At 34.2% G+C, this 13130-nt stretch overlaps 3 protein-coding genes across 3 annotated transcripts; 2 read left to right on the top strand and 1 right to left on the bottom strand.

Moving 5' to 3' along the window:
• Positions 1-1467: 1467 nt before the first annotated feature.
• On the top strand, positions 1468-4031 carry HELRODRAFT_179112 (hypothetical protein; the record flags this gene model as incomplete). The annotated part of the gene is made up of 2 exons (XM_009027960.1): positions 1468-1584; positions 3708-4031. The coding sequence occupies 2 exons, from the start codon at positions 1468-1470 to the stop codon at positions 4029-4031; spliced, it is 441 nt and encodes a 146-aa protein (XP_009026208.1).
• Positions 4032-9382: 5351 nt separating this feature from the next.
• HELRODRAFT_179111 (hypothetical protein) lies at positions 9383-10385 on the top strand (the record flags this gene model as incomplete). The annotated part of the gene is made up of 2 exons (XM_009027959.1): positions 9383-9528; positions 10169-10385. 2 exons carry the CDS (start codon positions 9383-9385, stop codon positions 10383-10385), a joined length of 363 nt encoding a protein of 120 aa, XP_009026207.1.
• Positions 10386-12028: 1643 nt separating this feature from the next.
• Positions 12029-12385, bottom strand: HELRODRAFT_179110 (hypothetical protein; the record flags this gene model as incomplete). Its single annotated transcript, XM_009027958.1, has 1 exon — positions 12029-12385. The coding sequence occupies one exon, from the start codon at positions 12383-12385 to the stop codon at positions 12029-12031; it is 357 nt and encodes a 118-aa protein (XP_009026206.1).
• Positions 12386-13130: the final 745 nt, after the last annotated feature.

Below are 13130 nucleotides of genomic sequence, written 5' to 3'. Positions count from 1 at the left end.
CACAAGACAGAGTCTAATCAAATAAAAACAGTTCAGAAATTATTTTACAGCTTATGAACGCAGTGTTTCACGGTTATTACCAATGTAAATTTCTGACAACTAAAAACGATGCAAAACAAAAATGAATGTTATAAAAATATCTTAAATACAAAATATCACATCCTAATATAAATAGATTAAAAATAGGTGACAAATTAATGGAAAATAAAGAAAAAATATAAAGGTAATTCAATGCTTTTTCTTTATTTACTAATATAAATCTTCTAAAAATTACTAAAATTATTAATTCTTCGTCATCTACAACTTGTTCTCTAAATCTACTTCCTTCTAATTTACTTAAAGAATTTTCTTCAATATTTTATCCTATCATTCTCAAATTAGTTAATTTATCTCTTTCCACCTCCAAATTTCCTACTTATAAGAATTCTGTTGTTATTCCCATTTTAAAAACTCATCTTTAGATCCATCCTCTTTATCTTGACATGTTACTGGTTTCAAAGACTGTCATAGCCGGAGATGGTGATGAGGATAAGCCCTCATCACAATCAATCATTTTCAAGTTTCTTTAGTTCAAAACCAAAATTTTTGTTTTTTTTTTATGCATGATAGAACATGAGAGAACCCATCGCTTGGTTGATTATTTGGTTGTTGGTTTTTATTAAATAATTTATTGCTTATTCAATTAATTGTTGTATTTTTTCGGTCATTGTTTAATTGATTGCATGGTGTGTATATACTTACTCTATTGATTCATTGATTAATTGATTAATTTTTCTTATTTTTTTTGGTTTAGTATTTATATTTTTAATTATTTTTTGATTGACCAATTATTTGTTAATATATTATTTAGTTATTTGGCGCTTGATTGATTACTTGATTGATTTTTATTATTAGTTGACTGATTTATTGATTGTTTTTCATATGGTTTGTTTCGTTTTATTTAAAAGACTAAATTAGATTTTTGATTGATTTCTTAGACTGAATAATATTTTTGTTTGTGTGGTACATTATCTTATTATTTTATTGTTGGTTCTCCTAATCAATTCGCTAGTGTAGAATGCTTCCCATTTAAATGTTATAAAATGTTCATTGAATTTGTATGTATGCTTTTCTATTTGTTTATTTTATTTTATATTATATTATTTTTATTTTATTTTTTATTATTTAATGAAGTATTTTTTGTTATATTTTTAATTTAATTTAATTTTATTTGTACTTCATAATTGTTTGTTTTGCGAATTTTGGGTTTAGTTCAATTGAATCTTTAATAAATTGGGGTGTATACATTTGATTAATTGATTGATTGATTCAGCTATGTCAAATATTTAAATTTTTTGGCAAAATTTTCGCGATATGTATTTTTGATTTTTGGTACTATTTAAAGTTTCGTTAACGCTTCTGATTTCTAATTTACTTTGAGTTTGGGAAAGGTTTTAAGAAATTTAGTTTTTGTCGAAAGTTTTTTAAATGGAAAAATCGGATAAAAACGATCGCAAAGTGGCTTGGCTACAAGTTTCTAAATTCCACAAAGTATCAACGAGAATGTTCAAAAGAAGTTATAATACTGAAATGAAAATTCAAAAAGTAAATTTTTTATATATTTAATTTTTATATTATTATCTTATTTTAAAACTTTCAATTAAATTAACGCTTCTCTTTCTCTCAAGTATCTCACGTTAATATTCATTATAACCTGTCAATTACGTAATTTAATTTAATTTTTATATTGTGTCAGAAATGTTTAGTAATGTAATTTTGTAATCTCTAACTGTAACTCTAATCTCTAATCACTAATTCAAATTGACAAAGGTATGTGTGTATTTGAACTCTTAATTAAAATTAAAACACTTATTTATCATATATTATAATTATATAATTTATATTTTATAACAATGCTTGCAGTTCAAAAATTAAGTCTTTTATGTTAAAAATTGTGTTGTAACTGATAATTTCTTAGTTTATTCTAAAACTAACATATATTTGTTGTAACCTCTAACTAACCAGTCTAACAATAACTGTTAGAGTGAAAAAATACCATATTGGAATATAAACCTTCATCTACCTAACCTGCCGTTTTTCAGGTTAGAGTTAACCTTGAAAAAGAGGTTATCTAAGGATTCAGGCTTTGAAACTAATTCTTTGGAGAATTTTGCTGCCAGATGGCTGTTTATTGCATAGTATTGAATAGTGATGCCACTATTCAAAATCTGATTTAATTGCCAAAAGTTGTGCGACTTCTTTGTTTTGTTTTGGCTATTCCTTTTATCTTTTTCATCATTTTGATGACAGTGTAATTGTAGCAAGCTTTTTAAAATATTCTTTTAATTACTTTCAACTGTTTTAGAAAGGCTTGGTAGAATACCTGGTTAATGTGAATTGGAGACTGAATTTTGGAGTTATAAGAAATGAGGTCATAAGATGATAACTTGGAAAATATCCCTAACTAAAAAGTTAAAATAAAAAAATTGAAAGACCTGGCAATAAATGAATGGGACCGCACTATATTGTGAACTGGAAGTGGTCATTGGTAAAATCAGAGATCCATACAGTAGTTTTATGTTACATCTAAATGATGCTGGTCTTCTCTTAATAAAGATATTTTTCTTCAACGTCTTACAGAAACTATTTTTGATACTTCCTTATTTTCTGATGTTGATCATTTTGTCTATGCTTTTAATAATCACATTACTTCTATTCTTGATAAGCTTATTTTTTTTTAAATCATTTACTTATAGGCTCTATTCTTGTAAGGCACCTTAGTTCGGCTATGCTTGTGTAATAGCTAAGAAAAGTGTTAGAAGACTGGAGAAAGCCTATAGGTTAAATCCATCTAACTCCCTTTATTCTATCTATGAATCTGAATTAATTAATTATAAATATCTACTATTTTCTAGACACTCTACTTTTTTAAGAAATTCTATAATATCTGCTTCAACATCTAAAAATAGGTGGTCTGTTCTATCTAAACTTCTTCATAAGAAATCCTCTAACTCATTTTTTTCTGCTCGATCAACAGTTTCATGACTTTTTTGTAAATAAAATTAATTCTTTAAGAACATCTAATTTTAATTTTTCTACTCATAACTTTACTAAACTTGCTACTGAATCTTTGTCTGTATTTACTTCTATAAATTTTCTAGAACTTACTGAAATTATTAATTCTATGTCATCTGCAACTTGTTCTCCAGATCTACTTCCTTCTAATTTACTTAAAGAATTTTCTTCAATATTTTATCCTATCATTCTCAAATTAGTTAATTCATCTCTTTCCACTTCTTAATATCTTACTTTGTATAAGAATTCTATTGTTATTCCTATTCTTAAAAACTCATCTTTAGATCCTTCCTATTTATCTAACTATAGATATTATAGTAATTAATATTACTTTCATCTCTAAAATAACAGAAAAAGTAGTTTATAATCAATTGTCATCTTATTTAAACTCTAACTTTTTCTAACTGTATCTCAATCTGGTTTCAGACCCGCTCACAGTACTGAAACTTCTTTACTCAAAATACATAATGATATCCTTTTTTCTAGTCCTGGGCATGACATAAAACTGCATCCACGCTGCCTTGCGTGGTTTTGAGCAAAAGGCTAGGCCCACCGCTTATAACTGGTGGTTGTCGTCAGGATGGGTGTCCGGATGTAAAAACTTTTCCCCAAATTACTCTTATGCCATCACAAAGAAAAACAACGGCCCCTAGTCCCCAGCAGGCCTTAAGTGGTCAAGGGGTGCCAAGAATCCCTGGGAAATATGCAATAGCGGAGGGATGTTGCAGAAAAAATCAGAATGGCCCCTCATGGTACTTAGACTTGAAACGCTCAATGTTGGATCACTGACTGGCCGCCGCATGGAATTCGCAGAAATTCTCGAGCGTAGAAGGATTGACATCTGCTGCTCTCAGGAGAGCCAATGGAATCAAATGGTGTCTGTCATGTCAACTCAGACGAAGAAAAATATAAACTACTTTGGAATGGTCAAAAGACGGCGAAAATTGGTGTTGGAATTTTTGTCAGAGAACCGCTAGCCCAAGAAGTACTGGATATTAAAAGAATTAATTCACGTCTCATGTGGATCAAGCTTCGCATAGAAAAGAAAACAATGATTATTTTTTCTGCACCACAGACAGGCGAATCAGAAGAGGTGAAAAATGACTTTTGGGCTGCATTCTCTGACACCATCTCAACAATACCAAAATCTGAAACAATCCTGATTGGAGGTGATCTCACTGGCCACGTTGGAGAGAAAACAGATGGTTTTGACAACGTTCATGGCGGTTTTGGTTATGGAGAACGGAATGAAGATGGCAACCGCATCCTTGAGTTTGCCGAAAGTCACGGGTTTGGTTTACTGAACACATATTTAAGAAAGAGGTTGGAACATCTCATAACATTCAAAAGTGGACCATCAGCCACGCAAATTGATTTCTTCGCTGTCAAGCAACAACACCGAAGGCTATTCAAAAACGTTAAAGTTATACCTGGTGAATCATGTGTCGCCCAACATAGACTCCTTGTGGCAGACCTGGTTGTCAAACTGTCAAAACATAAGTTTAAACAAATGCCTCGGAGAATCAAAAAGTGGAAGCTGAAAAGCAATATTCATCGAGAAAAATTTCAACAGATTGAAAGCTATGAAGGATGGAAAGGCAGCAGGGCCCTATGGACCCACAAATGACATTATCAAAGCATCTGGTACTGTAGGTAGCCAAACGTTACTACAACTTTGCCGTGAAGTGTGGAGAAATTGCTCAATGCCGACTGAATGGAACTATAGCATGACAGTCCCACTATACAAAAGCAAAGGTCATCCATTGAACTGTTCATCATATCAGGGTATACGTCTGTTAGAACACTCTCTGAAAATTGTCGAGAAAATCATTGAGAGAAGATTAAAGTCGTGCTTCACAATCGGAAATTAACAATTTGGTTTCCTAGCGGAAAAATCAACAATTGATCCAATTCACATCCTTCGGCTACTGCAAGAAAAGTACCTCGCAAAGCATCAACAACTATCACACATTTTTGTAAACCTTGAAAAAGCATTTGATCGAGTTGACACTTGATTGAATTGTTACCTACACCAGCTATACAAACTGAACAGGGCCATCGTCCAGTAGCTGTGGATTGGATAGATTCACCAGTGTTTATTGCTTTGGTTTTGCTGATGTTGACTTTGAATCCATGATCGGCGAGTTCCAATCTTCAAACATCTGTGCTGCATTCTGCTCAGACGATATCATCAGCATAAACTAGATTCCAAATATCACCAGTGCGTATTGGTTTTGTGATTTTTTCCATCACAGTTATAAATAACAGTGGACTGAGAATCGAGCCTTGGTGAACTCCAACGCCGATGTCAAAAGCATCTGTGTTTCCAACCGTTGTGCTGACAAGAGTCTTAGTATTCGTATACATTTCCATCACAAGTCGAACAAGATATTCTGGAATGAGTTGTCGACGTAGACTCCACCTGATTGCTTCACGGGTAACTCGATCAAATGCTTTTTCAAGGTCTACATAAATGTGTGATAGTTGTTGATGCTTTGCGAGGTACTTCTCTTTCAGTAGCCGAAGGATGTATATTGCATCAATTGTTGATTTTCCCGCTAGAAAACCAAATTGATAATTTCCGATTGTGATGCACGACGTTAATCTTCTCTCAATGATTTTTTCGACAATTTTCAGGGAGTGTTCTAACAGACGTATACCCCGATATGATGAACAGTTCAATGGATCACCTTTGCCTTTCTATAGCGTGACTGTCGTGCTATAGTTCCATTCAGTCGGCATTGAGCAATTTCAAAGTTAACATTGATGGGATTTGTTTCGTTTAACAGACGGTTGAAGTATTTTCTCCATTGTAGCTTGATCTCATCTTGTTCAAGAACCATCTCATTTTTGCCGTTTTTGATACATGAGGCACCAACTATGTCTTTTTTCGTACGCTTTGCTTGTTTTGCTATACGATACTGAGGTTTCATTTGTTCACCTTTGCTTTTAGTGAGTCACTCTCTGCACTGATCTGTCCGAGCCAGTGCAACTGCTAGGATTAATTATTGTAACTTGCTCTACTATAGTCTTCCTGATACTACTCTTTTTCTTTAAAGTAAAGCCTTTAACTCTTCTGCTCATTTAGTTGCCCGTGCCCTTTTCTTTTCTTATATATCTCCATATCTTGTTCTTTTGCCCTGGCTACCTATAAAATATAGAATAATTTTTAAAATTTGCACACTTATGTAAATTATTTCATAAGTACTTATCAGATATATTAATTGAACCTAAACGTTTACGATCGTCTTCTTGTTCTCACTTCTTCTTAACTTGTGTTAAACACTCTTTTGTTAAGTTTGCTTTTGCTTTTTCTGGCCCTTTTCACTGGAACTTTTTACCTACTTTTTTTTTAGAAATTTTATTTGTTCTTATTAACCCTTATCCAGAACACAATTTTTGTTTAGTTTTATATGTTTTATTGATAAATCAATTTTATCGGTGGAATATGCTTCTCTATAAACTATAAATAACTACTGCATGGAAAAACCCAAAACGGGTCTCTGATTTTGCCGTGGTAATTATTGATTGATTGACTGGCTGATTGGCTGATTGACTAGATGGCTAGTTACCTGGTTATCTGACCGACCGACTGACTAATTGATTGATTTACTGTTTAACCATTCATAATTTATTTGCAGAATTTGTTAAACAATTTCTAAGACTTAGGCGTGACTAATCATTCAGTTTAGTTCCTTTCGTGTATAAACGAAATTAAGTAAAATTCTATCATGTTTTTGTAAATAAATTTTCTAAGCCGGCTGCTTTTGTTGAAGATTTTAGTAAAAAAAACATTATCAAAGGTAATTGGCTAATTTGAGCTGAACTACCAATTCCTTGACATTGGTTAATTTATATCTAATAAATGTTGTCCAGTTAAATAAAGAAAACATCTATAAACAAGATTATTGTTTTTTTCTGCCTACTAGTGCTAACATGAAGATTGTCATAATTTTCAGTTCATTAGCAAAACATTAATAATAAATTGTCTTTACTGTAGGAAAGAGCAAAACAACTGAAGGATCAAAGAACTCAAATGCTCAATGATGTTCATTATTATTTATTTGAAATTGTAGCTACTCACTTTGAAATTAATGTATCCGAAATTATTGATGCTGTAACTGACTATAAATTGGTTGTTTTCTCTTATTCAACATTTTTTCATTCTTTTTTAATTTGTTTTTATTGGTTTTATTTTGATTATATTTTAATTTGTGGTAATTTGATTGATTAAACTTTTAATTTATTCGTTGTTTTCTAAAAGATTTTATCAATAACTTGTTAATTAAATTATGCCCTGGGTTTCTAAACAAAATCTATGTAATTTCTCTGAACATGTACCATAAATTGAAAATAAATTTCAAATATTGAAGTATTGAAAATCAAATACATATATTGCTTGCTCTTCACCTGTAGTTGTAATCAATATTGAGCACATTTTTGGCTACATTTTTTAGACAGCTTACATAAAAAGTGCGGATTTTTAAATGATGAGAGTGCAAGGTTATGGAATGAAGGACGATGTATGACAATATAGATCTTCGGTATGGTAGTTGTGCTTAGATCTTTTTTTGACCATTTTCCATGTCATCACAAAAAAAGAAAAGATCCCCTATTCCCTGGAAAACTTAAAATGATCAAAGGGTGACAATATCCAGGAAGTACACAACAGTGGAGAGATGTTGAGGAAAATCGGACATCCCATTCTGAAATATCAGACTTGGCACTTTAAATACTGGATTGCTTACTGGAGATTGTCGACATGCTGAAAAGGCGAAGGGTTGACATCTGTTATCTGCAAGAAACAAGATGAAAATCAAATGGTGTCTTTTTCGTTTGGAGTTACAAGTTGTTCTGGAATAGCAAAGAAATCAATCAATCAGTCTTTGTTTAGCGTCCAGAGACCCCTTCCCCCGAGGTAGGACGTTGTTTTTTTTGTCATCAATTTTTATTGCGACACATTAGACGATCAGTTGTATCCATTTCATTTAAATTTAGAGCTTTCATGTCTTGCTCGATTGTTTGCGACCAGGACTTTTTTGGACGGCCTTTGGGTCGTGGGCCAGGTACTTCAACATTTGCAAGAAAGGTTATGGCACTGTTTCCACTTTGTTTGACATGACCAAACCACTGCAGACGGTGTACCGACATTTGTCCTTTATATCATCAAAACCAACACGACGCAGGATTTCGTTAGATTTGATGTGGTTCTTCAAACTAATTTGTTGTCTCCATGAGAGCATTTCCATATTGGTTCGTTGAAGTTGTTCCAGTTTGGTTGTCATTGGCCATGTTTCTGCACCATATAACAAGACCGGACATATCACAGATTTATAAAGTCTTGATCTTAGTGGTAGTGGGATGTTACGCCGCATCAATATAGAGGCAAGGAGATGCCATTTATTCCAGGCTACACGTATGCGTGCTCGAACGGCAGCTTCAGCTGTTCCAGTACATCCAGAACATCCCCTAGATATTGAAACGATGTGACTTTTCTACTTTAATGGCTTAAAAAAAATTGCTCTTTTTTAGTTTGTTGTTGTGGATTGATGCAAGCAGGACAAACAACATTGGTCATTTTCGATAAAGTACCAATTATTTTTGAAAAACGTTTGTGACACCACTGGTTACACTGCTGACACTTGATTGAATTGTTACCTACACCAGCTTTACAAACCGAATAGGGCCATCGTCCAGTGTGTGAATGTGTTCACCAGTGTTCATTACTTTGGTTTTACTGATGTTGACTTTAAATATAAATGAATATAAATAATTAATGGTCTTAAACGTAAGTTATATATGCCCATATCGAAATAGCACTAAAAGACAACAAAATGCAATCCAACCACAATGTCAGTTTTATGATCATAGAGAAAATCTTTGTTGGCCATATATAAATCAAAATTCTTCTTGAAGTTGGAAACAGTATCTGATTCAACAACGCATGTCGGTAAATTGTTCCAAATAGAGATCACTCTGTTAGAAAACGAATACTTTCTTGTATTTGCATGGAACTTTTGAACATGTATTCTATAGCGATGCCCTCTGGTACGTGGATCCGCATCAAAACACAAAGCTGGTGAGGAATTTCTATCTACCATACCTTCGCAATGTTGAAAATCATTAATATGTCTCCACAAACTCTTCTAAATCTTAAAGTTGGCAAACCAACAACAGAAACTTCAATCGATCCGAGTAACAAAGGTCATCTTGGCTGCCCGTTTCTGAACCCTTTCAAAATCGTCAATTTCTTTTATTTTCCAAGAAGACCATACACTGACACCATACTCTAACTTTGACCTAAATAAAGATTTATAAATCAAAATAAATGACTCTAGTTAAATTTTTAAAGTTTCTGTATAACAATCCTAAAAGAACAAAACATTTATTAATGACATTATGTATATACTTTGAGAAGCTCAGTGAACGTTCAAACAAAACCCCCGAATCGTTTACTTTACCACAAAAATCCAAGTTAGAATTGTTAATATTATAACACCAATTATTATCCAAACATGAATGACCAAATTTTATAGCCGCACACTTTTCAATATTCAAATCGATATTTGAATATTGGAAATAACATAACATAAACCAGTCATACAATTTATCAAGATGTTTTTGTAGCACTATTCTATCATCCACACAACTTATAAAATTAAACATATTAGCATCATCTGCATACAAATACATTTGAACAGAACTATCTTTCAAAATATAAAACATGTCATTCACATACACAATAAACAAAGCCGGACCTAATACACTTCCTTGAGGCACTCCACTACTAACTTCAAACCTTAGTAGTGAAGTGCCTCAAAAAGTGTATTAGGTCCGGCTTTGTTTATTGTGTATTTGAATCCATGTTTATTGATTTTGAACGGCGAGTCTGGTGTTCCAATCCTCAAACATCTATGCTGCATTCTGCTCAGATGTGGCTGTTAAAACAATATCATCAGCATATATTAGATTCCAAATGTCACCAGTGCGTATCGGTTTTGTGATTTCTTCCATCACAGTTATAAATAACAGTGGACTGGGAATTTTCATACGGGAATCACTGGTACAAAATGTACTGGATGTGACGCTTACGCCTAATGTCGATTATACTCAGAATGGGAAAACAAGTTCTGACTGTTTTCTCAGCATATGCACCACAGACCGGTGAATCTGAAGACGTCAAAAATGACTTCTGGAACACACTCTCAGATGCCATCAGGAAAACACCATCATCAGAGATACCAATGATATGTGGCGACCTCAACAGCCATGTTGGAGATAAATCAAATGGGTTCCTCGGCGTCCATGGAGGCTTTGGCTACGGGTTTTGAAACGAAGACGGTATACGGATTCTGGAATTTTCTGAAAGCCATAAACTCTCCCTGTTGAACACTTACTTCAAGAAGAAGGCATAACATTTGATCATATATAAAAGCGGGATATCATGCACAAAAATTGACTTTATTGTCGTCAGACAACAACACAGACGACTGTTCAGGAATACCAAAGTACGAAACATGCATCCCTAAACATCGATTGCTGGTGGCTGATATGATCATGGAACGAACGATCACGCCCTGTGACTGATCGAATGCCTACTAGAATAAAGACATGAAAACTGAAGAACCCCATATTCAGGAAAAAATTTGAAGAGTTGGTACAGATTGATCGTCTGGAGAAGGAAAACATAAACTGGAAATCTTTTCAGGACACCCTAGTGAACGCTGCAACAGCTGTATGTACGTTTGGATATGTGCAGTACCAGATGCTTTGATAATGTCATTTGTAAGTCCAGAGGGCCCTCCTGCCTTTCCATCCTTCATAGCTTTCAGAGCTTTTGTAGCTCTTTTACAGTGATGTCTTGAATCGAACCTTCGATGGGTGGAGCGTCAAAGTTAACATTGATAGGAATTGTTTCATTTAACAGACGGTTGAAGAATTCTCTCCACTGTAGCATGATCTCATCTTGTTCAAGAACCATCTCATTTTTGTCGTTTTTGATACATGAGGCACCAACTATGTCTTTTTTTGTACGCTTTGCTTGTTTTGCTATACGATACAGAGATTTCATTTGTTCACCTTTACTTTTAGTGAGCCATTGTCTGCACTGATCTGTCTGCGACTTGAGTGAGGTCTTGCATAGTTGTTATTCTCACGGAAAATTTTATGGTCATCAGCAGACCTTGATTTTTTCCATTGCTTGTATGCAGCTTTCTTTTCAGTTATTGCATTTTGTACACTGTCATTCCACCACCAAGTGTCCCGTTCATGCTGGCGTTTTGTACTAGTTTTCCCATAAACTGTAGTTGCAGCGTTCATCAAAACGGTTTTGTATGTACTCCAATCTGTACTGGCTTGCAATTGGTGGTCTAACTGTGTGGGGACAATCTGTTAAAATTTTTCTCGATGAATATTGCTTTTCAGCTTCCACGTTTTGAATCTCCGAGGCATTTGTTTAGACTTATGTTGTGACAGTTCGACAACCAGGTCTGCCACAAGGAGTCTATGTTGGCCAACATAACTTTAACATTTTTGAATAGCCTTCGGTGTTGTTGCTTTACAGCGAAAAAATCAATTTGCGTGGCTGATGGACTACTTTTGTATGTTATGAGACGTTTCAACCTTTTTCTAAAATATGTGTTCGGTAAACAAAACCCGTGACTTTCATCAAAGTCAAGGATTCGATTGCAATCTTCATTCCGTTCTCCATAGCCAAAACCGCCATGTACGTTGTTAAAACCATCTGTTTTCTCTCCAACGTGGTCATTGAGATCGCCTCCAATCAGGATTGTTTCAGGTTTTGGTATTGTTGAGATGGTCTCAGAGAACGCAGCCCAGAAGTCATTTTTCATCTCTTCCTATTCGCCTGTCTGTGTTGCGTATGCAGAAAAAATAATCATTGTTTGCTTTTCTAGACGAAGCTTGATCCACATGAGACGTGAATTAATCCTTTTGATATCCAGTACTTTTTGGGCTAGCGGTTCTTTGACAAAAATTCCAACACCATTTTTGGCCGTCTATTGACCATTTCAGAATAGTTTATATTTTCCATTGTTTGAGTTGATATGACAGACACCATTTGATTCCATTGGCTCTCCTGAAGGCAGCAGATGTCAATCTTTCTAGGCTCGAGCATTTCTGCAATTTTCATGCTGCAGCCAGTCAGTGATCCAACATTGAGCGTTCCATGTCTAAGTACCATAGAGGGGCCATTCTGAATTTTTCTGTAACATTCTTCCGCTATTGCATACTTTCCAGGGATTCTTAGCACCCCTTGACAACTTGAGGCCTGCTGGAGACTAGGGGCCGTTGTTTTTGTTTTTGATGACATAGTATAGTTTGGGAAAAGTTTTTACATCCGGACACCCATCCTGACGACAACCACCAGTTATAAGCGGTGGGCCTAGTCTTTTGCTCACAAGCACGCAAGGCAGCGTGGATGCAATTTTAAGTCATGCCCAAGACATCATCAAGATCTCACTCATATTTTCAATCATGAGAGCCTCCAACAGGCTTAGGTGCGCTACGAACGCCGCCTTGTTGCCATGTGAATTTAGTTTTGATTTTGATGTTTTTATATTTGTATCACCCTAATCCCACAAAGGTTTGGTATTTTTTACTTTCATGTCACAATTTATTCTAAAAATAATTAGGTTAACTCTTTTACCGAAAATCGTACTATTGATTTCAGTATTATAACTTACAATAATTTCCAATAAAAAATTAGTGTTTACTTTTCAAATTAATAATAACTTTTATTTCATTTTCCTTTTTTAACCTTTTCGTTGTTGTTGTTGCCCTGCGTCGAATAACGGCCCATTGGATCAGACGGTGTGGAGTCAATTTTCCACTGCTATTGGGTTTAGCCATAAAGCTATTACTTTGAGAATGTTGATGGCGGAATGGACAGATATCAATCAACAATGCATAAATATTGCTTATATAAAAACTGTTCGAAAACAACAAAAACAAAATTTTATAGAGTGAAGAATAATTTAACTAAGGAACAAGCTGGATGACAAATATATTTTATGTCTACTACAGCACAGGCATTTCAGACCGGCTTAGTTGAATCG

Source organism: Helobdella robusta, assembly GCF_000326865.2.
Source record: "Helobdella robusta unplaced genomic scaffold HELROscaffold_52, whole genome shotgun sequence".
NCBI lineage: Eukaryota > Metazoa > Annelida > Clitellata > Rhynchobdellida > Glossiphoniidae > Helobdella > Helobdella robusta.
Note: the sequence above shows the minus strand (reverse complement) of the source record. Positions and strands in the feature narration are given on the sequence as shown.